Source organism: Sycon ciliatum, chromosome 1 (assembly GCF_964019385.1).
Source record: "Sycon ciliatum chromosome 1, ocSycCili1.1, whole genome shotgun sequence".
Classification (NCBI taxonomy): domain Eukaryota; kingdom Metazoa; phylum Porifera; class Calcarea; order Leucosolenida; family Sycettidae; genus Sycon; species Sycon ciliatum.
Genome location: NC_088643.1, coordinates 47370490 through 47396820, shown reverse-complemented (window position 1 = coordinate 47396820; position 26331 = coordinate 47370490). Strand labels below are relative to the sequence as shown.

General features: G+C 45.8%; 4 protein-coding genes across 5 annotated transcripts in view; 1 reads left to right on the top strand and 3 right to left on the bottom strand.

Moving 5' to 3' along the window:
• Positions 1–727: 727 nt before the first annotated feature.
• Positions 728–10083, bottom strand: LOC135829610 (protein lin-54 homolog). 2 transcript variants are annotated; one of them, XM_065342011.1, is made up of 9 exons: positions 9619–10083; positions 6587–6668; positions 5762–5864; positions 5196–5277; positions 4969–5021; positions 4588–4681; positions 3881–4043; positions 2590–2677; positions 728–1839 (listed from the first exon to the last, which is right to left on the bottom strand). In XM_065342011.1, exons 2-9 carry the CDS (start codon positions 6643–6645, stop codon positions 1726–1728), a joined length of 756 nt encoding a protein of 251 aa, XP_065198083.1. In that variant the 5' UTR covers positions 6646–6668; positions 9619–10083; the 3' UTR covers positions 728–1725. The 2 variants fall into 2 exon arrangements, with proteins under 2 accessions (XP_065198083.1, XP_065198090.1); XM_065342018.1 differs by having other exon boundaries at positions 3902–4043; positions 9619–10079.
• A 1396-nt stretch (positions 10084–11479) lies between these two features.
• LOC135807018 (TIMELESS-interacting protein-like) lies at positions 11480–15319 on the bottom strand. The gene is made up of 4 exons (XM_065321113.1): positions 14795–15319; positions 13243–13321; positions 12654–12779; positions 11480–12242 (listed from the first exon to the last, which is right to left on the bottom strand). Exons 1-4 carry the CDS (start codon positions 15052–15054, stop codon positions 12141–12143), a joined length of 567 nt encoding a protein of 188 aa, XP_065177185.1. The 5' UTR covers positions 15055–15319; the 3' UTR covers positions 11480–12140.
• A 1277-nt stretch (positions 15320–16596) lies between these two features.
• LOC135829602 (probable rRNA-processing protein EBP2) lies at positions 16597–25455 on the bottom strand. Its single transcript, XM_065342001.1, has 9 exons — positions 25233–25455; positions 24055–24126; positions 22374–22418; positions 20933–21021; positions 20425–20548; positions 19825–19914; positions 19327–19425; positions 17587–17758; positions 16597–16780 (listed from the first exon to the last, which is right to left on the bottom strand). The coding sequence occupies exons 1-9, from the start codon at positions 25293–25295 to the stop codon at positions 16776–16778; spliced, it is 759 nt and encodes a 252-aa protein (XP_065198073.1). The 5' UTR covers positions 25296–25455; the 3' UTR covers positions 16597–16775.
• Positions 25456–25642: 187 nt separating this feature from the next.
• The window catches only part of LOC135829595 (MKI67 FHA domain-interacting nucleolar phosphoprotein-like), a 4847-nt gene continuing 4158 nt past the window's right edge, over positions 25643–26331 (top strand). Inside the window, exons 1-2 of the mRNA XM_065341988.1 lie at positions 25643–25845; positions 25921–26043. Of these exons, the coding sequence (XP_065198060.1) occupies positions 25804–25845; positions 25921–26043 (165 nt within the window). The 5' untranslated portion in view covers positions 25643–25803. The remainder of the gene's footprint in view (positions 25846–25920; positions 26044–26331) is intronic.

Genomic DNA, 26331 nt, shown 5'->3' with positions numbered 1-26331 from the left:
TTGTAGCTGGTCACTGGTCCGCAAGCATATTACCAAGAGTACATAACCCCCGGGGGGGGGGGGTTATGTACTCTTGATATTACCAAGACTGCAAGAGTACATAAGAACAGATCATCAGATGTGCCAATAGACCTGCCTGTATCGAAGTACAGCCATGTTACTGTACCAGTATGTTAGATTTCTGCAACAGAGTCTTCGTGTGTCGACATGGCACCGGACTTTGCACGATTGTTGCCAGGAAGTGGTGCAGGTCCGGGTTTACTCGACCCGCGGACAGTAGATCTACTTCTCTACTACTCCCTGGTACTCTTGCTGGCAGATCTACCAAGAGTAAGTTCCCATAATGGGAGGTCATTAGACTCTTGCTGCCGCAAAGCAAAGCAGTGTTTACTACAGTCTACTCCCTGCTTCCAAGTGTAGTACATTCATGCAAGTGGAACTCACTTACTGGACACACAGACGACATACTAGTACATCAGCCGCCGCCCCTCCAGGATCCGCAGTTCTGCTCGTGTTTTCCGCTAATTCAACTCCCTCAAGCATATCACATACAATGTAGATCTACTGTCTTGTGTGAATCACAGCGCCAAGTAAGAAGTAACATGTTTCGCACCTTACGCACAATGATGACTCCTGCCTGCCCGGATCATCATCCAGGCAGACAGAGATGTTGTGAACAGGAATGAGAGGGGGGGGGGGGGGGGGGGGTGGGAAGAGGAAGGAGGAGAAGAAGAAGGAGGAGGAGGAGGAGGAGGAGGAAGAGGACGACGATGAGGTCCCAGACATCATCTCAGCTCATAATTGACGATTGAATAGTAGTACTGTTGATGGCTGCATGAATTCAACTAAAAAGTAGTAGTGGCCATACAGCAAACGACAAGCACACAAACACAGCACAATGTACTTTGCAGCAGTAATAAAGAGTGTAAAACTGTACTTGACACACAGACACGACAAAGAAAACGACAGGGTTAAAAACACAGGAGGATGAGGGCAGAACAAAAGAAGAAGAAGAAGAAGAAGAAGAAGAAGTTGAAAATGGCTACATTCACTCAGTGACGTATTCATACTAGATCAGAGAGGTGGATCATGGAGGCCTTTGTAATGTCAGATCAAATCTCATCCATTTTCATAGTTCTGTTGACAACAGGTGAACAGTGTCCAGTCGACGAGTAATCTTGCTGGCCCGATTCTTTCACAAAGCGTGTAGATCTGCAACCAGGTTGACATAGCAACGGCTCCAATCAGCTAAACAACCCTGCCTTGCGCCAATGCTGCTGACATGATGTGACCTGTCCACGGCTGGATGGGATCTGAGTCATTACCGGTAGTCTCAGCTACCCGGATATGCTTATTTTGCCCACTTTTAAGTGGAATCACAGAGTCCGTCATGCTGAGAGGAGATGACGTTTGAAACAGAGTTCAACAAGTGACACAAACCTAGATGCACCCATGCATGCATGGGTGCACGCCGCGACAGCATAGCAACATGCTTGTAAATCCTTTTTTTCCAACAGTGGCTTCGGCCGGCGATCAGGTGCCCATCGCCATTGATTCCCAGCTCGTCCGCAACCTGGATGTGATGCACCATTGTGCAAAGCCGGGCAATGTGAGATCACTGATATGCCATGTTCGTTGAAGACGGCATTCCACCAAGCTCAATTCTGCAGCCATTTAGGATGCCACGCATACCCAGAATATGATCATCAAGAAGAGAATGGTGTGCTATTGCGGCAAGGGTTGTGCATGGCGCATGGCGATGGCCTGCAGGCATAGGTGCGCCTCTTCCAGCACTGCCTGCTCCAGTGCATCCTGGCTGGCCGCATTGCCACCGCTTGCCTGCACCGGTACACACACGCACATGCACACACACGCACACACACACACACACACACACACACACACACACACACACACACACACACACACACACACACACACACACACACATACACCATGGAAACAGTAGCGGAATCAGAAGTCGGACAGGGTTCGATGATTGAGGAAAAGGAATCGTGCATCTACATGGTGATTTTGCTAATCTCAGCTGCACGTTTATCCAACTTTGGACCCTAAACAGCAATAATGGTTCGACTGTAGCAGCACAAGTAGGGACTTTCACAAGTAGGGACTTTCAAAAGCGGGGTCAGGGTACATAAGTACTGAAGAAGGTCGATTATCTGGATGTCACCTATCCGGATCGCCTGGTTGGGCTAGAAAATTAAAAAAATTAACAGCTTTTTCGAAGGTTTTGCTGATTTTCCCAAATTGGAGCACCACATGAGCGAAGCACAAGATGTATTACAACAGGTTGGAGCCAAAATGAATAACGATAGTGTCATTTTTAGGAGCTGGAGTGCATCTAGTTCCTGTTGTCCTGCCAAAGAGAATGAAAACATGCGGGAATATGCATGTTTTAGATAGACGTGTGATTGCTCCCTTATCCCACCATTCTTCTGATCTGAACCTCCTGGAGACAGCCTGCGCCCGAGGCGTTCGGATAATCGGCACTCAGACTCTACTGTATTGCCAACAAATACACAGAGAATTTCCTCCCAAGAAAAGGTACTGCAATAATTACATCATTACCTGTTGCTCAACAAGCTCTGCTCGTTGCAGAAGACACTGACATGCCGCAGCTGCTACGTCGTCATGGAAATGCGGTGAAATCGGCGGCCTGGATCAAGTCAGAGACAAGGAAAATGAATATAGTTACCTAGGAAACCACACAGCTGCATGTTCACAGTGACACCGAGGATTGATCAATGATGATATAACAGCCCATGTTTACCGCAAGAAGAACGGAGCATGCTAGCAGCCTGCTGGAGACGGTATTTCCCCAATTATAAGGCGCACTCGATGATAGGTCGCACCCCATTTTCAGGTCTGATTTATACTGTGCCAATTAGTGTGGAAACGAGCGTATCTATAACAAACGAGCGATCAGTTCCACTAACGAGCAAGCTATCGAGCGAGCTAACGAGTTTCATTGATGTGGCAAATATGATTATTTTTTTGAATAATTTTTTTTCTAAGTATTAGTTCGATTTTTTTCAGCTGGTTCAATTATCACCGCCGGCATTTGGGGTTGCTGCTGCTTCACTTCGGACTGCTGTTTGGTGTCGAGATGTCTTTTCAGCGCCGTCGTCGATTAGCCTTTGTAAGAATAGACCGTTTTGCAAAGATTGCAAGTAGCCCTGGTCTTCGCTGCATCGCGGGAGAAAACTTCCAAACGACTGAGCGTAACTTTCACTCGAATGGAGAGGTGACCGAAGCATATCCTGCGACAGGTCAGCAGATGCGGAACAAGACATCAGTAGAGTCCACCAAAGCTGCAACGACAACTGAAACAACTCAAGTGTCGTGCAGGCATACAGTCACCTGTAACTGCGAGTGATTTTCACTTTGCGCGGGACTGGACTCTCGATCGACCAGGGAGTCGTAAATTAGTTTACGACTCCCCGGTCGACATGTACAACCATGTGTACGGAGTACGGTGTACGGTGTTCGTTAGTGCAAACGAGCTGGCCGCACAAACGAGCCGAGTTTCTGGCGAGCGAGCTAACGAGTATCCGGTGAGATCGCTTCAACACTAGTGCCAATACTATATTCACGCATAAAGTAGGAAGGCTCGCAACGAGTGTAAGTCACACCTCCCTTCTTTCCTTAAGAAGCCCTTGAAGTTCAGTGTAAATAGTAGGTACGACTTATACTTGGAAAAGTCAAAAAGTGATCATTCGAACGCCCCCTAAGAGTACCGGCTGTGCCCCCCCCCCCTCCCCCTCACCCCTTCCCCTGCCCTTGTCAAGGGTGCTGAGCATGCCTCTGAGTAGGGATGTCAAGTGTTGGCTGAGCTTAAGAAATAAAAAATTCCATGGACCTCAAAGTGCTATCAACTTGCTGTTGAGGACTGGGTGGAGGAGGTGGAAACATTGTGACAATGGGAGGTGGAGGTGGCATTGAACCAGGCTTGGAAGACATCGTTGCGGAGCTGGTTGTTATAGGAGACACAAGGCCGCTGGGCGGTTTCGATTGGCCGCTCGCTGTAGACAGGCAGAGCAGGCAAGACGGGTATAGTAGTGCAAAGACAGTGTGCATACAATACAAATACAATGTGAACACAGTGTGCATACCGTGTACACGCCATGTGCAGAAGGCATGAAAGACACATATAACCATTCGCCCAGGGGCGTTGCCTTCAGTCGCACATCATGAGTATATGTAGCTACGAAATCATGACGCACAATTGAGAATGAGGTTGTTTGTTCCCGAAATAGAAATGGCTGTTATGTGTGGTCAATAGTGGCCCAAAGCACTCCACACACACACAGACACACATACAGTGGGTAGGTGAAGAGCTACCGGCATCCCCGCAATCTACCGGTATCCACTGCAATTAGCCGCCAGTATCTGTGTCTGCAATGCCCAAAGGAAGGACAGGACAAGAGAGTTACCCTTGTAGCTCAACACGACACTCGGAACGATCCCATTTGCATGCCTGTTACGGATAATAAGATGGCATGAGACGGGCTGGACATCTGTGCGTAGAAAATGCACTTTGGACATTAGCCTGCTGGCGGCACGCACCTAACGTGAAGTCCATCAGTGCTTGCCGGTCAGGACTGTTCTCATAGTTTTTACACTGTAAACACTTGCAGAGCTGCGAGCACGGTATTCCCGCCTGGAAGTACACATAGACAACGAGAAAATGCATGCATTCAGCTGCAGCTTGCATGATCATTGCTAACAGTTTAGTGGCACTGCAGGCAAGACAGCAACAACAGCACTGCTACAGGTACAACCATTCAGAACTTGACGAATCCTACCAATACATGTACATGTACACAGTGTAAAGAAGTACACATCATCAGCATGCCGGCCAGATGCCACTCTTGTAAACTGATCGTAGCTTGATAGAACAGAAACACCAATGAAGACAATAATTTCAGTTCAATGAATCTAATTCACCTCAAAGCATTCGCAGTAGTTTTTCAGACAGCTTGACCTTCGGCAGTGACAGCCTGCAAAATCCAGCACAAAAAACATCAGAAAACCCCAATCAAGCGGTTATCGTCGTGACAGCTGGCTATAGACAAGAAGAACTGTGGCTTTGATTTCAGAGAGGTCACACAAAAGCTCCATAACCCGGCATGGGTGCTAGTGTGCTCAGCAAGCACATTCACGGGGTTGCATACCTTTTACATGATGCTCCTGTTTGCCACTGCTTCCAGAGCTGATTTTAGGGTGGAACGCATAGGGATTGCGATCCAGACATGCCTGGTCAAGGGAAACAAAGAGACGTCACAAGGGCATGCATGTCATTGGATTCAACGGCATATTATTCAAGTTGAGGCTGCACTGCACATAGGCAGGATTCTAATAAGAAAATGGGTGTTGCTAACAGAAAACTATGAAGAAAGTGTCTGCTTAGAAAACTATGAAAATTGATGGAGAACAGGAGGCGAGTTTGTTGCATTAGGTAGCTATGAACCGAATTTAAATTGATTGACCTCATGAATGGAAGAAACTAAGAAAAAACCCAAAGGAATGAGTGATGACTCTTTAAAAGTACAGTTTATGTTGAGGGGTACCTTAGCAGGACATGGCAAACAAAGGATGACGTGAAAGTATACACCAGGGCAAGTGTGAAGCACACAGCAGTGCAAAATAGACAGCAGACTGAGAGTTCGTGTGAACACAACACACAGCCATAAGAGTTATCCCCCCCCCCCCCCCGGTCTGTGTTGTGCAGCACCTGTACCTGTATTGCTTCTCGGCGCTCGGTTTCATGCTCCAAGTTATTGTGACAGTTCTGACACTTGCAGTTGACGCAGAACTCTCCATGTGCAAAGCACTCACAGTAGCTGCATTGCAAACAATTCCAAACAATTCCGGTCAGCAACAACTGCAGTGCTGCCAAATAATTTTCACCCACAACTGGACACCCTTCACCGCCAAGGCTGGCCACATGGTGCGAATTTTTCTCCTCAGCAATTTTTCCCGAAAATTCAAAATATCGCCCAAAATTCCATGAAAATTCGCTCCGTTACCATGGTAACCGACATGGCACCCTCGAAGTTGTCATGAATTTTGTAATGTATGAGTGTGGTCACACACTGTACAGTGCACTAGTGTACATGTACATGCCATCCAGGCATGTTACTTTGCACTTCCACAGCCGGCCAAGCGCTAACCTTTTTACATGTACATGTACTAGTTGCCCTGAAAAGTGAAAATACATGACTTCTGCATAGGAAAGCACTGATCCCTGACATTTTTTGGCTGCTTTTCGGACGTTTCCTTTTTCGGACCAGTTTTCGGAAGAGCCTTCAAAAATCGGACGGTTTGGCAGCACTGCAACTGTGACAATGAGAACATGCTCAGCCAGAACTTCTTTTCAAGGAGCCCCTGGTATGGGCACGGTGAAGAGCAGCTAAACCACCACCAACATTGTCATGGTTTACGTCTGGTACAGACTGAGAGCGCAAAACAGCTAGGTTCTGTAATCGGGTGTGCCTGTTGCAAAATGCATCCTGTTGAGTTCAGCCAGGGCTTTGGACTACAAGTACTAGTGCGCCCGACTCACAGCTTCAAGCACATTGACTTGCTGCAGTTGCAGGGTCGTCGTTGACGTCCTGCGGCCATGTTTTCGCTGTAGTATTGTGTTACTGTATAGCAGGCAAAAAGGGCAGGAGAACAAGACAACTGGAACTCAGTACATACTACATAGATACATTACATGTACTATTGTTCACTGCGGCCCACACTAAGGGACCATCGCAAAAGTTCGCAGAAGCCCCCGAAACGAAGACCGTGAGTTTCGGGCCTGACCCCCTCCCTCCCCCCTCAAACGAAACGACAGTCACAATATGGGCTTCATTTTTTCACTTGGATGCTCACACATAATAAGCGTACGAGTAACTCTAATCTCTACACTACTACCGGTACTAGTACTAGCAGGGGTTCATAAACCCTATGAACCCCTGCTAGTACTAGTACTAGCAAGAGTCCATAAACCACGCGGTTTGGACTCTTGGTACTAGACTACACACAGTGTACAGGCAGCCAGCTACGCGACACGCGCAGCTGCATGCGACTACGCGTCCTGACAAGCGATCTACGCCGGCTGTGATGGGATGCTAAATTGCTAATCCTACAGCTACTATAATTATGTCGTCAATACTTTTTTGAATTGAAGCCCGGTTTGCGATTTTCGCACCGACTCCCTCCCCCCCCCCCCCCCCCCCCCCAACGTATGCTCTTCGTTTCAGGGGCTTCTGCGAACTTTTGCGATGGTCCCTAAGCAAGACTGTGATGATTTCAAGGGTGCAAGAGATGCTATACCTTTCCCAGTTGTGTGGGTATGTACATTGTACGTGTGTGTGTGTGTGTGTGTGTGTGTGCGTGCACGCGTGCATGTGCGCACGTGTGTGTTTGTGTGCAGCTCTACATGGACTGTTGTGGTGTGATGTTAACAATACCTAACATCACAGTGAGGGAGTTTTCAGCTGCAATGTGGGCTGGGACTTGAGTGTGAACATGACCACAAAAGGCAATGACCGCGTGGGATGATACTGCTCAGTGTGTCATACATCTGGAATTTGACGGGGAGATGGAGCAAGTGGCCAGCTTCACCTCCCTCTGTGGTTCCATCGATGATACAGTAGCAATGCAGCTGGCTAAGGCATCATATGTTTTTGTCGCTTGCAGAAGCCCATAGACACCGTGTCTATGGGCTCTCCATACCGAGGGTAAACTAGTGTATACAGCCATCGTGCTCACCACTCTGCTCTATGGCGTTTAGAACTGAACGCTGAACCAACACATTTGCAGAAACTGAACGCCCCCCCCCCCCCCCCCCCCCCAAAAAACCAAGTATGCTTCCCTGCCTCAGTGTGGTAACAGTGATACACAGCACCAGGTCCATGTATTGTGCTTGGAGCACCAGTTGACCCGTGTCCTGCTGGTGTAACCCGGCTTGTCATGACTGTAATATAGGTACATGTGCATTGGATGCCATGCCTATGATGCCTTGGTGCACACATACAAGGTAAGAGTGAAGTTAGTAAACATAGACCATTGTAGACTGATAGAGTTTTACTTTTAGTGGCATGTGTCAGTATGCATTTAATATTGACTAAGTATGAGCCACCATGAGGTCAATATAGGAAATAAAAGCCGAGTAAAAGACTGAGGCGAAGCCGAGGTCTTTACGAGATTTTATTTTCTATACTGACCAAGTACGAAGTCAGTATGATTTATCACGACTAGCCAAAGCCTGTGTTCGATTCCTAAAACAGGAGTCAAATATAAGCAGTCAATATAGCCCTACAGTCCATTTCAAAAAGATTTACAATCAGGTTTTGGTAAAAGTATGAAGATAAGGGAAATTTGGACAACAAAGTAAAGAGAATGGCTTGTTAGGACACGGCAAGTTGTTCTGTGAAGGTTTCGGAACAATTAGACTAGCCGTTAAGGAGTTAGAATTTCGGCCAGGTTTCCGGCCTTTTCCCATGGTTTACAATTTCCCCTGGAAGCCAGTATCGATTTTTTTAATCAAAACCCACGATTTATCCTTTCCTTTTTGGCCTTGTGGTTATGAATACTGTCTGCTGACCATGAAGTTGTGAGTTCAAATCCCAAACTATCTTCAAGTCAAACTTTTTTCATTGTTTTGGTGATCTACAAGACAAATAAAAGAAGGTGGCTGCGCCAAACGACTTGTTGTTGGAGCTTGCGTTTCCTGCCGAACTGACTGACACTTGACTGGCTCACGCCATGTGATTCTGAACACACCCACAGCACTGAAATAGTGTGAGTGAACACGGAAGTCATTGCGCTGTAGCTACGTGTTGTTGAATACACCAGCACATCGGTCGATCGATTTCTTTTTGAGAATTATTTTACTTCTTTTTTTGAAGTAGTATTTCAAGATCGCCAATTTATTTGAATTTAGGAGTCAACGCCGTCTTCTATCAGCTTTCACAGGCGCCTGCTTTTCTCAAGATGCTGTCGAAGTAACACAGATAGCTTTGCCAAGTCATGGCCTTGGGAATGAGTCTGTGTCAATGTCGTTTTCGTCACATGGTGAGAGTAAATTGCATCGCAGCTCAAAGAAACTATTTGAGCACAAAACGAATTGGGACCCATCCCGCTCGTCAACATTTACCACACTTTCGACATGTCCTCTCTGACTCCATATCAATACGAGGAAGAACTCGTCTGTTGTAAACCAGACGTACATGTACCGACGTGAGTGAGTTGTCATTTTTCATGCTTTCGCGCGGAATATTTCTTCGAGTTCACAGTGAGTTTTTCCAGGCAGCGCTCGAGCGCTCATACGGTAAGACGGCAAACTCCCTGGGCGATCACCAGGATTGCAAATCTTTTTGAAACAGACTGTAGGACCTAAGGAGTGAAATATTCAGGAATATTTGAATGCTTAGGTGTAGCAAAAACCTATGGGAGTCAATACTAAGGGAGTGATAAACCCAGGTATTCATGCATGCATTATGTATGCCAGTGACCAAGAGTGCTGTATTGGAACTATTGTATACAGAAAAGGTTGCAAGCGAAATCCACAGTCATTGTCAAGTAACTGCTTTCTCCACTTCTTACCTTCTGTTGTAGCAGCCCGGTGTTGATACTTGTGGCCACGAGCCTGGTCCCTCAACGCTCCGCTGCGACGTTTCGTCCAACACAAAGCACGCTCAGGGCTGGCTGCACGACCTCCTCCCAAGTTACACGCGACAGACGCCTCCTAAATTCAGGATGGCTAACAAACAATTGACCACAAAGTGCGAAAGGGGAATGAAGACAGTGACTATTGCGAGCCTGCTCTTGTGACACAGCTCACACTCCTAGACCGGTACTCGGCAACTAGGCCCTTCACTTAGATAGAGAGAGACCGATATCTACTGGAAGAAATGTCAAAACAGGAAAGACGAAAACTCAAATTTCGTCGATCCCACAAAGCCACATGCCACCAACCACAGCACCAGACTCTTTTGATATTCAGACTTCAGTCGAGCTTCCTCAGTTTTGTCACGTGCGCGCCTGCATGCTACGTCATCAGGGTAAAATCAGGAAAAGCACACAAAGCGAATCAATAGGGAGGTTCCGGAGTACGATTTTTCGTGCCAAAATCCGTAGAGGCGCTACGGATTTTTTATACGTCGTTTTCGAGCAGTGAAATGTTCCGGGGTACAGAACTTATGTGTTTGCCGTCATTGCCTAGGTTACGATCGCAAACACGTCACATTCCCGCGCTATGCCTTTTTATTTTGAAAATTTGTACCGAAATCAAAACTTCCCGCGGAAAATCGATGTTTCTCGTGCCAAATTTGTACGCGAAAAATCTTTCTGCGCCCGATGACGCAAAATCTCCATACGAAACATGGTTCGTGTGAAAGCCAGTCCACACGGATTCTCCGTGCCGAAAAATCGTATGGAGCACGCCTGGAAAAAATCCGTAGCGCCCATACGGATTTTGGCACGGAAAATCGTACCCCGGAACCTCTCTATTATATCGAATGCCAAGGCCCAAGCCAAGCTTGCAAGGGCAAGGGCAAAGCAAGAATGCACTTGACTTGTACTTGGCTTCCCCTTTGCAGTTTCTGCTTGCACACCTTGCGAACCTGACACAACGTGACATGCCGAATATATCGGAAACCATGGTAAAGGTACTAAACCGCTGAGGCTGAAGCAAGACTCCCCAAGAGTCCACTCCCGGGGGATCCCAGGCCATGGTCCATTGTATAAGTATTGTACTGTTGCCCCCCCCCCCCCCCCGCACCACGTCAAGATTTATGTGTCTTCGATGAGCCCACAGGAACATGACTGTACTTAGTATGCCCGGGTTCCGTCCAGGACTCCAACTCCAAGCTAAATGCTTGAGAGAAGCCAGTGCCTGTGGTGACTGTGAACAAGGTAGCAAGGCTGTACATGTACAGCTACTACACAGCTACTACACAGTCTGTCCCCGGGGAAAATTGCGGAAAAAAATCGCAAAAAACGCGGGGAAAAACGCGGCATAATATGGCATAATTTGCGGTAAATATGCGGTGAATAATATTGATGTGCGGCAATTTTCAGTGAGTATGTAGTGAAATCAATCGGTTACAAGTCTCTGGTGTAAGCACTCGTCATATTTGAGTAAAAAGCCGCCACGATGAGACGTTGCTGACCGAACAGTGCACTGTGTGTACGTGTAGTGCAACAAAAAAGTTCAAAAAACGCGGGAAAATCGCGGAAAACGCGGTCTTTTAAAAAATCGCAAAAAACGCGGAAAAAAACGCGGCCGCGGAATTGCAATTTTCCCCGGGGACAGCACAGTACTACAGGGTACGTGTAGCAAGGCTGTACAGCTACTACACAGTACTACAGGGTACGTGTAGCAAGGCTGTACAGCTACTACACAGTACTACAGGGTACGTGTAGCTAGCATTTGTCATGGTAAAGTAGTCGAATATCTGACGACTCCCTGTGAAAGAGCTGATTTTCTACACAATAACGTCTTCATTAATGGAATTGATTGAAAAGGCAATGGTACATATCACCATTATATTCAAGCTGCGTTGTATGATTTTTGTTTGTTTAGGAGAAAACTCGGAAAGTATGAGCAGCAGCTTCAGACACAAGTCAATTCACAGGTCACAAGCAAACAAAGCCTAAAGGTGACGAGGCATGAAGCCGGTGGATCTCATACCGCTACCATCGTATTTAATAAAACAAGCAATGAGATGTCAAACGGAAAGAGATAAGATGGGAACGTGCTTCGTTAAAAAGAAATCTAATAATTATGAAGCAAGCTAGTTTAGTTGATTGCCCGCAATCAACGTCAAATAGGCCAGTTACAAGTACAATGTACAACAAGTATATACGAGATGAAACAAGTACATGCGCGCTATGACTGACATCGTGACTGTGTCAGAAACAAAGCAAATTGGAGCCTGGGGCATAACGCAATACAGATGCCAAGCCAGAGCGGAGCAACATCAACCCTGTATGTTGCTACTGCAAAGGCACAGTAAGACATCAAGTCAGCAGAGGCTAGTCTCGGCATGCGCAGGCCTTTCCACGGGAGACGGTAGCACATGGTATGGCTGATGGGAGAGTGTAAGCCAACGAGCCAATACTCACTAGAGAAGAGGCAGCACGGGCCGCACCGGCTCTGGCTCCAGAACATCTACATCAAGTGCATCGTCACCATCGTCACCTCTACGCAGCTGTGCCATACATACCTGTTGTCATGAAAACAAGAGTTAGATACATAGTGTGAGCATGTAAGTTATGAGGGAGAGGAGAGAGAGAGAGAGAGAGAGAGAGAGAGAGAGAGAGAGAGAGAGAGAGAGAGAGAGAGAGAGAGAGAGAGAGAGAGAGAGAGAGAGAGAGAGAGACAGACACACAGAGAGAAAGACAGACACACAGAGAGCATCCACAAAACTGAAGAAATAGCATTGAGGCTCATCAGGGCACAGTATGTACTTCGAAGTATTCATTGAGTTTGCCATCCAATTACCTCTGCATGCAAGGTGTCCATTGCAAACCCTCTATTTATCTCTCCTGACTGTACACATGTTATGAAAACATAAGAATAGTCACAGGCTCGAGACACACGCTGTTCATTCACGAACAAAGCACATCGAACTGACCTTGACTTCTCTCTTCGACGCCAGGGACAGCTCAATGATTTCAGTTGAAGTCCTTAGGGGGTACTTTGGGAAGAGACGATGCGCCCAGTGTTCATAGCGACGCATCAACAGTCTAATGTCACTCGCCTGATGTAAGGAACATACAACAATGAACAGAAACAGAATTTTAGCAAAGAGTTTCACTGGACCTTGACTTTTCTCTTCTTCCAAACAGACTGGTGGAGCTGCCTAGTCACTGATCTATTGAATGATTTTGTCATGATTTTAGACGGACCTCAGATTAGACAAATGTTTTTTTTCTTGTGCAGAGAGGGGGTTCATCTTATCTGAGTTTTACTGTCCTGTGTTTTTAATACTAGTGCCCCGAACTCCACCCTGCCAAGTAGATGTATCTGTACGCACAGGATCAACAGAGCAGAAGAATCTACTACTGCTGCTGCTGCACATGCATGCAAATGAAAAGACAGTAAGGTAAAGTAATCTCTGATGGGCATCACTAGCATGTCTGTCCGCAAAGTTCATGAAGCGGATATGGAGTATGTTAACCTAATCTGAAGTAATCTCTTATGGGCACTAGCAGTAGCCTCACCTCATGCCCTCTACCCTTGAAGCGAATAGTTTTGAAGTCCTGTACTAGATGTGGCAAGCCGCGCTCTTTACTGCATAACCTGAGAATCAAGGTACAGCACAAAACAAATATATAGTTATCATTGTACATGTGTCGTATCGTTTCGCTGAGTACGGCAGCAATTTGACACCCTGGGTGATTGCCCTCCCCCCCCCCCCCCCTCACTCTTCCCCATGTGTACGGGAAGCTGTAACGCTCCGCTATCTGCATACAGTCTGTATCGGCTATAGCGTACCCTTTTGATTTCCGTGATTTTATCACTATAACCGATGCATCACTATATGCGATACGATCGATTTCTTTTTTTCGATCGACACATGAAAGGCAAGGAAATACTTCTAGCATGGCGTTTTGACAAATGAGCATGCTACATACATGTAGTTGACAGTGCCCGCATTTCCAAAATTCTGTTATGTACATGTACATGTATCACTATAAAAATAAGCAACGTGAAGAAAGTAAAAAAAAATAGGGTCTTTGATATTATTGGTACATGCATTTTAAAGTTATCACTATAGCCGATAATAATATAGTGTGTTACGCATGTTTTGATTCTTTGTTGCCATCATACTATCCGATATATCATTACATCCGATAATATTGGTTATAGTGATATTTGTACTGGATAAAAATCGTTTTGCTTTTGATATTTCGCACCAATATCACTGTAGCCGATATATTCTTATATCCGGTCACTCTATAGCCGATACAGACTGTACTTGTACATGGTAAGAATCCCGATACTCTACCCTGCACGAGATCATATTACTAACATTCAAGTAATATGTAAATAGGCGTCGAGGCGACAACAGTTTTAGAATTGCGATCAACAGAACGAGCTGAACCGACATTTCACAAAGGCTTTTATTGTATTCAAAAAACGGGTGGATACGAAGGCAGTGAAGAACATGGAAGAAGGAAAAAATGTGATATGGAGAAAATGATGAACAAAAAATCGTACTTCGAACTAGTTTTCGCACAACACTCCTCAGGAAGCTACGTTGTACTAATGAAAAACAATCCAGAAAGATACTAATAAAGAGAAATGGAGTGAGAAGAAACAACACCTATGAAAATGATAATCCTAGCACTGAGGTAATAACAGAGTTTTTCCTGCTATTACCTTAGTGCTAGGATTATCATTTTCATAGGTGTTGTTTCTTCTCACTCCATTTCTCTTTATTAGTATCTTTCTGGATTGTTTTTCATTAGTACAACGTAGCTTCCTGAGGAGTGTTGTGCGAAAACTAGTTAGAAGTACGATTTTTTGTTCATCATTTTCTCCATATCACATTTTTTCTTTCTTCCATGTTCTTCACTGCCTTCGTATCCACCCGTTTTTTGAATACAATAAAAGCCTTTGTGAAATGTCGGTTCAGCTCTTTCTGTTGATCGCAATTCAAGTAATAATTATTATTACTTGAATGTTGCACTAGTACCATACCTCCCCTTTCCATGCGTACTGCAATGTTCTACATGTACCTGCATCTGTATAATTATTCAGAAGGCCTACCTGGTTGCATCGAGCTTGGGCACAGGTTTTCGGATCTTCTTGGGCTTGGCAGGAGTCGCGCCATCAGGGGCAGCGGCACCATCAGCACCGTCTCCCATGCCGTCAGCATTTCCTGCAGCATTAGCACTTCCATCACCGATTGCTTGGCTGGCACTGAACGTCGACGGATTGAGGCTTGTCAACGGTGGCAAGTCATCCAACTCAGGCAACATGGGCGGAAGCTCCGGAACGTCGTAATCAGATCCATTATCATCAGACATTTCCAACTGACTTGAGACTTGAGGTGGATTAGAACTATCTCCAGAAACCTACACTGATAATGTAAGAATGAATATCGTATTCGGTCAGAGAATTTTCAGCAATGCGATCACTCATAGTATGCAAGTAAGAGTTCGTAACTTCTTTATGCCACTATTTCAGCGATGATCGAGGCTGTTGTTCTTCGTTGGAAAGACAGGTATTTGGGTAGAGGAACGGAACAATAAAAAAATGTAGTGCAACTGTAAGCTCTGAGTCTGAGAGCAACCAACTCTCAGTTCTCACAAGAGACTGAAATGATCAGAAGATTGTGTACATGTGTGTGTGATGGTGATATTGCAGTATGTGTGCTTGATTTTCCCGCCATCACTCTTTTTGCTGAACAAAGAAAGAATTTTTTTTTTTTAAACTCATGTATCATGACGTCACTAACAAGACAAGTCTCACCAAGACTGGCAAGAGTACTGTATACATGTACATGAAAAAAACCCGGTTTTCATGTACTCTTGGTCTCACCAGGTGTTTGTTGCGTTGGAAACGAAGCGTGATCATGGTGATGGTTTGGCCTGGACCAAGAGTACATGAAAACCCGGGGGGGGGGGGGGGGGGGGCCGGGGGGGGTTTTCTTGCCTGGACCAAGAGTACATGAAAACCGTTTTCATGTACTCTTGCCTGGACTGGATGCACGATGGAGCGGAGAGCATAAAAATATATGTCACATAATATTTTTATTATGTGGTGCTTTTCAGGCACGCACACATGTACATCTTCCTCAGCCCAACTCAAGCTCAACTGTCGTTGAACTGATGAGGGGTGACACTGTGTAATGAGTGTATTGAGCAGGGAGTGGCGTTTTCTTGCAGGTTTGTCGAGTGGAAGGTGCGGCGTGCTCCGGATGGCAGTCGCGTTGTGAGTCAGTCAAGTGTCAAGTTCGGCAGGAAGTGTGTGTTCCTCGTTGGAACAATCAACTTCACTACTGAAGTCGCAACCGTTCTGTAAAGTTCCTATTTCAAGTATGTATGATTCAACACAACCAGCACAAACCGACAGATCATGGGTCGGCTGGCCGCCGGCCGGGGGTTCATTTTCATAACAACCGGCCACACTGGCATGTGACAGCATCAGGGAGTCGTACCCTTAAAGGTTTGGGTACGAGTACGACTCCCTGGACAACACCAGTTACAAACCATTACTTGCCCACATGCTCCCTTGTTTGCATGTTGCATGCCCTAGTCGGTTGTTACGAAGCCCAACTACCGACAGAGTCACGAGACGAGAACAAATAGAACGACACACTGTCTACTCTTCTTCGCGTAGATGTGCCACCTGCACATGCCTCGGAGGGTATCAGCACAGATTTCCACAAACTATAACTCAATCAAATCTGCTCCAGCGACCACTCGACGTACACAGCGATTGCGTAGAATTAAAAACTACATAACATTAAAGCAAAGGCTTTGTAAGCATCAAGGTGAGCGATGAATTGCTGTTTGAGTAGCCCAAACACACACGCTAGCACACACGCTAGCACGAACAGACCAATGTTCAGTGGCAAGGCATGTTGTAGAATAGAAAGGGCAGCATCTAAGGAGCATGGAGTGTTGACTAAAATATTGGCATACATAACAATTCCAATATTCTTGGTCATTAGAGTATCGAGTAGATAGGTCGGAGAAGCAGTGCAAAACCGGCCAAGAGAGATGTTCATCGAGCTCATGAGGTATCACCCTGCGCAACAACAAGAAGAAGAAGTAAAGTAGAAGCAAACCACACCGAAGTTATTTGTACGGTTCGAATACCCACAGTTGCACAACACAGTAAATCAGTGTACAACGGTACAGTCGCTCGTACTGATATGCCAACTGCCTGATCATCACTGCGGCGGGGAGCATCACACTTCATTTCGCGAATGGGAAAAGCTTCGTACGAGGGTCACGCGGTGGCCTGAACAGATTGAGCTCAAGTCCACTGCTTCACCGCGACATGCACTACAACCAGGGAGTAGCAAAATACTGGTATTTTACTGCTCTCTGATTGCAACACTTTTCCCGTACGCAAAACGAAAGATGAATCAGGCTTTATGATGGGCTTAGATTTTCACACAGAACACAAGTGCATGCTCCTAAACTCAGGACCTCAAACGAATCGCACAAAACCTGGAGTGCTCAATGAGGTGGGTGATGCAGGCACAGTACGGAATGAGAGCAGCGCATCAGGACTCTTCACGCAAACATCTACTACAATGTAGTAGTATATACTAAAGCATGCATTTGAGCCTTTCTCAAGCTATTTAGGTACCAGTGGTTACTGGGACACTCGATATGCCGATGACCTTGCAGGCATGGCTGCCCATGAGCCATGTCACGTGGCTTACATCAAGCCATGTATCTACTTCGAAGTAGAGTCATCGCTACATGTACATGACGTAAATGCACAACACAAGAAATGAGTTGGTTAGGAGCTACACCTGCAGAAAAGGGAGAATGAAAACGGGCACGCCGCTTCAATAGTGAATCACAGTTCTTTAAACTTACGTTTGCCAGGTCTCTTCTTCTGCGGCCTTCCTTTCCCTCTTCCGGCACTCCCACCGCCCCTTCCTGCACCTCGTCCGCCACCTCTTCCAGCACCTCGGCCGCCACCTCTTCCTGCACCTCGGCCGCCACCCTTTTTCCCTGCATCTCGCTTGCCGAATCCAAACTTTGCATCCTGCAGCAATAAACAATACACGGACGGAAAAAATGAATTCAGAAAATTTCTGCTGACAATGCAAGGTCACCAGTGGCCATTGTTGTGGCGTAAACCAACCTCCAAAGTGCAGCGATGCATGTTTCAGGTGGTACCAACTGCCATTTTTTTACGTGAATCACAGGCTAAATCATGAAAATCGGTCAGACCGGCAGCATGGACTGTGGCCCTTTTCTTGAGAAACGCCCCACATACAATGTACACACTGTACTGGTGTGTGCATGATTTCACAATACTTCAAATACTTCAAAGTTTTGTAGTTCGTTCATTCACCGTCATCGTGATGAGCTGCTGTACACCATCGTCTTCTAGGTTTCAAAAGTTTGTACTCCGTGTTTCTTCAAGCAGATTTTGAAGCGTAGGATGTGCCGAAGTGTTTCAGTGTGTTTTTTTTCTTCCGAAAGTGATAATTCTATGCTTCGACCTTGACGGTCCCTTTATACAATGTCAGGAAAAATGGGAGCTGTGACTTGTAGACCAGTCCAGCTTCCACGTTTGGTCGCGAAAGATCGTCTTACGCTCTGCCCGTTCTGCAGTACTTGGCAAAGTGAGGAAATCCCTGTTACAGGCACAGTGGCGCACATAGCGCAACCTCAGCTACAGCACAGGTCCCGGGAAGAAACTACATATTATCATGGTACCTCATTACACATAAAGCACACATAACCATCGTTCGTAGTCCCTGGCAAGGGTGGCCTTGTTAAGCTCGTGCTTCAAGCGTTTGCCTGTTTCGCGCTGGCACTGCTTGAGAGGACTCTTACTATAAACATTTTAGAATAGCTCCTTTAGTACAGTGTTGCCCTTCAGAGAAAAAAAAACAAGTATCCAGGTGGCTGGTCTGTACGCTGCAGAGCTTTCCCCCCCCCCCCCCCGAGGAGAAAGGCAAGGAGCACCAAGTAATGGAAGGGGCATCATCACCTTCTTTCTTGGTGTGCATACACGTACATATTCGAATAGGTGGATGCTCTCAGCAAACTCACCACTGCTCAAAGTGGAAGCGTGTTCGCGAAATCAGCTTGATCGTCAGGGGAAACCATGAAAAGCGTCTAGAAGTTTCAAAGAATTTCACGAAGAATCAATTAAAGTCACCAGACTACTGCGAGAAAACCCACAATGGTCGGCGAAGAAAAAAATGGCCAAGCTCGCATTCTGAAAAGAACGCAAGAGGTTCAGAGAAAGTAGGCAAGCCAGATTTAGTTGTACTTTCGCTGTCAATCGATGCCACCTTCAGGTGTTTGATTTGCAAGTGCCACAGGGATGAGTTGTTGTAAAATGGGATACCAAGGAAACGGAAGGACTTGTAGGAGAAACAAAAGCATAGCTGCAAGACTGTAAGCAGTACTAAGCACTAAGCATGCATATGCAGTATGTTATGCACACTTCGCACATGTGCATATGCATATGCATATGCATATGCAAATGCGCGTGTGTGTGTGTGTGTGTGTGTGTGTGTGTGTGTGTGTGTGTGTGCGCGCGCGCGCGTGCGCATGTGTGCATACATACAAAAATAAGTCAGCATGAAGACTTACACGGGCGTCGCGAGACATTTTTTGTGTTTTCATCTTCTTCACTGATTCGAGTGCATCGCGCTTCTCCTTTCTCCGCTTTTCTAAGACTTCGTGTTGAACCTGAACCGGGAAACAAACAAGAATACAAACAACAGCACTATGAGCGAGCGTACAGTGCTATAAAGCAGCAAAGGAACTGAAAAAGTTCCTTTCCACACACTACATGTTTTCGATCAAATAGTGCATGGGGTGCAACCGCCCACGATAACATACGGAAGCGCTGTTGAGTAGAGGCATGCCAGGATCACCATTGCTGCTGCTGCTGCTGCTAGCTACATACTTCACATGCACTCATTCTGATAGTCTTACATTAACATGTACATGTGCACATACACCGAGCATGTACACAATAGTAACATCACCAAGCACATGTACTTAAGTAGCAATATGCCCAGGCAAGTGCCAGGCAACCATTACACACCAAACATACACAGAGTGGAAGCCAGCACACGGCCCTACCTTCTTTCCAAACTTCTTCAATTCACGCTGCTTGCGAGCCTTCTCGGACTGCTCTAAAGATTGCTCCTCACTGAGAAGTTTGGCTTTGATCTAGTCCAAATAAAAAAGCAACACACATGACATGAACAAACCAGATTCACATAAAATTCTAATAATTCATGCAGCAAAAAAGGACTCAAGCAAGGAATAAGTGCTCATGAAGTCTGAACCCCAAAGTACTGGAAACTAGCTAACAGAAGATGTTGCACTCTGGGCCCTCGGCGAGGGAGTCGCTCTGTTGCATAGCCTGTGAGCATTTGGTCACGGGGCAAGCGCAAATATTGCTAGCCTTCCTATGAACATGCAAGCGCGTGCACACAATAAAGGGCGCCGGCGCTGCACCCTAGAAGGAGTTCAACGCAGACGGGTCATAATGTAACTTGTGTTCATACAATGTAAGTAACTTTACACCAGACAGAGCAATGACCCAGTGCACTTCGCTGTTGGCTAATACATGAGACAAACCTGGTAGGAAACAATTTCATTCACCACGTCGTTTGACAAACCCAGCAGGTCACACAATCAATATGTTCAGAGAAAGAAAGTGAGAGAAGCATATACCTTCTTCATATGTTCATCGCTCTTGACCATCTCGGCGAAATAGTCAGACGGACGCTCGATTGAAACACCAGCGGCAGCCAATCGTGGCAATACCACTTTGACTGCAGCCTTTGCCTGCTGCATGCTGCTCAACAAGAACAGAGGGAGAGAAAAAATGAAAAGTTCTAAAATTTCCGGATATTTCGAATGCACTCAATCCCACCCATCCCATGCGCAATTATGGTGGTTCATTTCCAATTTTGTATTCCTTCGCTTCATACAATCCAATACCCATCATAATTAAACCTTTCGTAGGAGCTGGGGGTTAGCCTCTAGTAAGTGGGAAGGCAGCCATGCCTGTTCAATCTTGCAAGTAAATAACAAACAAAACAAGGCCCTCTCAAGTAAGTTTCCTTCTCTCTCATTTATTTTCTTGCTGCATGGCTGGTTGACACTCTCTCCTTCATGCATGCCCCTTGATTTGCCGTGCACCATGAGGCTCGAGATCAAGACACAGGCATAAACTCACAATGCTTCTTCTCTCTTGAAGTCGTCGTGCGCATCGAATTCTTCGTCTCTGTCGTTCTCAACAGTGCACGACATGCTTTGGTCCATGCTCTGCATTTTGACAAAGCGATGAATAGAATCAACTGCACAGTCATTATTAGAACACACCATAAGGCAAGGCAAGTCCACAAAGGACTTCCGAGAATGTTTTCTTGTGATGATCCATAGTTGGGTTAACATCACAATAGTGAACACCAGAAAGAACAAGCGAATATACTGTCGCGGACATGGAAATCCGGTCGCACGTCTAGCGGCCCCAGGGCGCCGGTCACGCAGCCGTAAGTACGCATACCGTACACACATTCACTTATGTGCTGCAGCGCGCTGGTCACATCGGACCAACATGTGCATGGCATGCAACATTCTGTACGCACTGAGTGCGCCGGCCCCGGTCATTCGACTGGATTTCCATGTCCACGACAGTAACTGTTATGAAGAGAACGTGCAACATTTACTAAGGCCATCATTTTTTATATCTATGTTTCGCGTCAGTTCAACTTCCAGAATCATATGTGAGAGGTGGAAAAAAATAAAAAGTGGCAAAATAATAAAAAAGGCTCATCATCAGAGGTGTATGCACTGTACATAGCACAATAGCTCGTGCATGGTGTACATTCGAAAGAAAAATCGTACATCGAAGCACAACATCTGGGTTATCAGCATGAGTAAATATTCACTTTGGACAGAGGAGGCAACCATTGGTCATGGTGCCTATGCTTCGTTGGATTATTGTACTCAGACTTCAGCAGCGGTGCAAAGACCTCCGGAACGACGCATCCTCTCAGCTTGAGGCTGTCTGATGTTAGCTCATAGAATATTGCTCCAAGATGCCGAACAAACGATTTGCCAACGCTGGCCTCGAGGCCATTTCTGAATCCCAGTTTCGCTGTATGCAACCAGTCCACACTGATGACTCGCACGATCGTACGCTCACTGTGCATGTAAGATTTTTTTATTTTTTTCCGAAAAAATCAAAACGTATGCGTGCGGACGACGCGAAACATAGCTATAAAAAAATGATGGCCTAATATGCATCAGTTTGAGGGAATGAAAAGGAGAAAGATTAAACTGACCCCCGGCCCCGTGACCAAGGAAAGTTTAAAAAAAATAGTTTAATAAAAAAAACCTCTCTCTCTCACTCACTCTCTCTCTCTCTCTCACTCTCTCTCTCTCTCTCTCTCTTTGTGCACAGCTGCCAGGAAGTGAAACCCTGATCAAAAGCCACGGTAAACCAATATTTGTTATAGAAAAGTCTTGCAGCACAGTCAGTATCTGGGAAACAAGCAGTGGTTGGTCGAGGATTAGATTTCATTGACCATTGACAGTTAAAGCTTGATGAATCTACATGGCAGCAGCAGCAGCTGCAGTAGTATGCCAGCCAGTCGGACAGCAATTGTACTCACCCCAGTGCTTTCGGCCAGTGTCATTATTTTAGCCTGCATGCCCTCCTGAAGTGTACAGACAAACAGAGTAAGAAGCAAGAGCAAATCAACTTGTGTGCAACCGAATTATAGCATGAGAGCAGGTGAAAAATACATGCCTACACTCAGGCCATTACATTCGAAGGATTTTGCAACAACATGTAAATTATCGATTATAAATTATACTACAGCCTGTGCACGTACTGACTGTAGCTTTACAGTGCGCGCACTACACAGCCTGAAGACTCACTGGTAATGTTACACAGTATAGTCACTGCATGCATTACATACTCGGTAGCACTGTAGCCAAACATAGATCGCACGAACCGGCCGTGACATTCATAAATCTTGAATGCGTAGATAGCTACGTGTAAGAGAACAAGATTTTTTCCAGTTTCGGTTCGAAATTTGACTAAACGGGTAACAGATTCTTTTCAGCTGGCGGCACCAAAACCGGTTCTTTACCAGAACCGCTTCATCCCTATAATTAACCCACCGCCGTATTGATTTATAAATATCGTCCCCATTGCTCCTCTAGCAACCGGGGTCTGTGAAGCAACCATTGCGACCACCATGTTCGGCACCAAGCTCCAGCACACTCAGAGGTAGATGCAGGCTGTGCAGTGGGCGACCGCCTCGAAACATTGGGATCACGGTTTGCAAGGACATAAGCGATCATCCTTTGGACAGACATGTGCTGCAATCTGGAGGACCAGGGCAAATGATCAAAACTGGGTCAGTTTCTTGCACGATCCTAACGATTGAGTATAACTGTTATGTTGACAAGAAAACTCTATTTTTCATTGTTTATGATGAAACAATTGCCTAAGTAGATCGGCAAACTGCTCTTGAGATACCGGTATATCGGACTTGCATCGCTCTCACCTCTCGCAAGTCACCCAGTGCATGCAGGATGGGCAGGCAGGCACTGGCAGCCAACCAACCGTGACCAGATCCTGGACCCTCCAGTGACGCTTCTACATGTTACTATTACGCACCCGTTTTCCATCTGCTGTTTGTCAGCAATGCTGCAACTCTGTGCCGTATTTCTTATTTCCTGAAATTGGCCCCCGTGCCAAAATAAGAGCCACTCTGAAATGTTTCAATCCCCACTAGGCTACCCGACACCATCATATCGTCAACATATCAATTACTTCGAGGTACACTCGGATGCCTCTTATCCGGGCACCTTGGGACCGGGCACAGCCCGTATCTCAGATCTGCCCGTATCTCAGGATAACTCATCTCCTATGTATCATATCATTCGTTGAAGAAGTTTATTTGGCACCCATTGCACATGTTAGGGATACAAAAATGATCGATCGAAAACAACGTGTGGATCACACTGGTTGATAGTGACAAAATAAGCACTTGTGCGTACGAAGAAAAAAAGTTCAAATCCCCAAATTCGAAGCATTTTGCCATAGGAACCCAAGCTGAAGGTGCCCGGTGGAGAGACGTGCCCGTATCTGAGGCGTCCGGATAAGAGACGTTTGAGTGTATATTCATAAGCAATATACACACTGTACACAGTTTAGAACGTTGATAGCAGTTCGGATACCTGCTGATAATGATAGCTAACACAGAATTCTAAAAAATAGAGGGAACGGATATCTTCCTACACTTCTATCCCCAGCATGATCCACCGTCATCCGCAACCCACCACATTGTTGTAGAAGGTCTTCTTCACAGTCTTCGTGCCCTTTTCACCTTGTGCCTGAAGGAGAGCTTGATACTGCACATACGCAACGCAGACAACAACAGGCGCATAAAAGCATACAGCATTATTGTAGACACCTTGAAACCCAAACACACAGCCTCCGCAACTCTCAAAATACATGTCCAGTCAAGCAGAAGCGGAATCCAATCAAAATCTAGTTTCCTTTTGCTTCTAGAATAATTATCGTAAAACGACATGCCTCCGTCTATTTCAGCTACAGCCAGCCGAAGGCAGATTCCCCGGTCAACCACTTTGAGGTACACTGGTACAGTAAAACCTGTTGAGGCGACCACCTGTTCCAAAGGACCACTGCAACCAGGGACGAGGGATTTTATTCCCTGGATAAGGAGACCACTTCTACACAGGGACCACATGTTTAAGGTCCTTTGCGAGGTCCACCAGCACTTCGGCCCAGTGGCTGTGGGCTTGCCTATGAATCACAAGGTCCGAGTTTGAGATCTGCGCTGGCAGCACGCAGCGTGTACTGTGTTAACAAATGCGGTGATGCATGTGTGAACCACTTTACATGCAATGAACTGCGACGACACCCACGGTCAACTGGGTACTCACTACTTAGAGTAAGGGTAACATAGATGCAGCTAACGAGGTTCGTCCTCCCCCCACCCTGGTCGGGCATCGGTCGTGAGACTTACCACCTCACCCTCGCCGTTAGGCGGTGCATATTCCACCCTGGTAAAATCAGGCATGACACAAGCGAAACTTCTCTAAGCTGGTTGTGTTTCTCAACACAATTGTAAGCCGGTGGTAAAGCGGATGTGCGAGCTTTACTTTACTCTTTACTTTACTTGGGAGGTCACCGTAGACAGGTTAACAGTGCATTCCTATGCAGGCAAATGATAAATATACATGTAGAGAGGGAAGAGAGGAGAAATGACAAATGAAGCTTTATTGTGTTGGTAGAAATTCGTTATCATTGTCACCAGATCGTGCTTAATTTTCCCCCGGGGAGTTTGCGATAGGACCCTTGGTATGTGGGATACATCCTCAGTGGTATCAAGAGTGCTCTTGGTACATGTAGTATATACCCCAGTAAAATTATGGTAAGAATAAAATGGAATTCTATTTCGTAACAAAGATAGAAACTTGAGAAAATCACATACCTCCTCCATATCCACAGACGAAGCATCTGAGTCTGAATCTGAATTCATAACAGTAATATCCATGGTGAATATCTCTACGAACTAAGTTTTTTGGCCTGCGGAAGTGCTGATACTCGGCAGAAATAGAAAGGAATAAAACCGGTCAAGAATACTACAATAATGTCATGTACAAGTAGCTACAAAGCTACGAACATCAGATTTCGTGGCGTTTTGGATTTTTTAGTGGACAATGGAATCGTGGAATCTTGTTCATTTGGAGTGCCATCTTGAGTTGCCATGACGAATGTGCATGTCATCGTACGTGTGTGTACGTGTATGGCTCTATGCATGACTAGTGTATGAGTCATTCATGACTTCACATCGATGCATCGCGCATCGCGACTTTTGATGGTCGCAAAAATTATTATCGTGTTGGTTGCATGAGATCTGAAAGCGAAAAGCAACCAAACAACAACGATCGTGATTTCAGCTGGAGATTCGAGATCAGTTTTGCACCGACCAAGGTGTTGTCAGCAACTAGGAATTGCTCAAGTTTCATAACAGATTTAGGTGTTCATTGACAGTAATCACTATGGCTAAGAAGGGGAAGAAAGTGCAGGCATCATCGGGCAAAGTATGGTGACAGATCAGTGTGATGAAAGTTGTAGAGTTATATTTTGAGGAAGATTTCTCTGCTTTCTTGCTGTAGAAAACGAAAAAGGGCGTTATATATGTTGGACATGTACCTCGGCCATTTGTGGAGAGAGGTCTGGTGAAGTTTTTCTCTCAGTTCGGCGAGGTCACGAGAGTCAAGCTAGCTAGAAGCAAAAAGGTAAGAATTGCAGTACTAGCATTGGAAACAAAATGGCGTATAACGAATGATATAAGAAAGCATTTTGATATGGATACTGGTTCTGTCTGTTTCTTCAAGATCCTTATCAATAATATGTTTCAGTGTTGGTGTTGGAACTTTAAAAACGAAGATCAATATGTGCACAAGAGACGAAGCAGCCAGGACAACTTGAACCTTAACGACTCTGTATACAATTGTTGACAGGACAAACAATATTCAAATTATAGGCAGATGTCCACCACTTTAACCAAGGTACTGAGAAGTCAG

Excerpts from the sequence above, each read along its gene's own strand:
- LOC135829610 (XM_065342011.1), bottom strand. The coding sequence starts at position 6,645 with ATGGCCGCAGGACGTCAACGACGACCCTGCAACTGCAGCAAGTCAATG. Across the intron at positions 4,682-4,968 it reads ACTACTGCGAATGCTTTGAG|GCGGGAATACCGTGCTCGCA; the intron begins GTGAATTAGATT and ends GTGTACTTCCAG. Across the intron at positions 1,840-2,589 it reads CAGAGCTTGTTGAGCAACAG|GCAAGCGGTGGCAATGCGGC; the intron begins GTAATGATGTAA and ends GTACCGGTGCAG.
- LOC135807018 (XM_065321113.1), bottom strand. The coding sequence starts at position 15,054 with ATGTCTGATGATAATGGATCTGATTACGACGTTCCGGAGCTTCCGCCC. Across the intron at positions 13,322-14,794 it reads CCCAAGCTCGATGCAACCAG|GTTATGCAGTAAAGAGCGCG; the intron begins GTAGGCCTTCTG and ends CTTGATTCTCAG. Across the intron at positions 12,780-13,242 it reads TCAAGGGTAGAGGGCATGAG|GCGAGTGACATTAGACTGTT; the intron begins GTGAGGCTACTG and ends TCCTTACATCAG.
- LOC135829602 (XM_065342001.1), bottom strand. The coding sequence starts at position 25,295 with ATGGATATTACTGTTATGAATTCAGATTCAGACTCAGATGCTTCGTCT. Across the intron at positions 24,127-25,232 it reads CGTCTGTGGATATGGAGGAG|TATCAAGCTCTCCTTCAGGC; the intron begins GTATGTGATTTT and ends GCGTATGTGCAG. Across the intron at positions 19,426-19,824 it reads TGAAGAAGTTTGGAAAGAAG|GTTCAACACGAAGTCTTAGA; the intron begins GTAGGGCCGTGT and ends TTCCCGGTTCAG.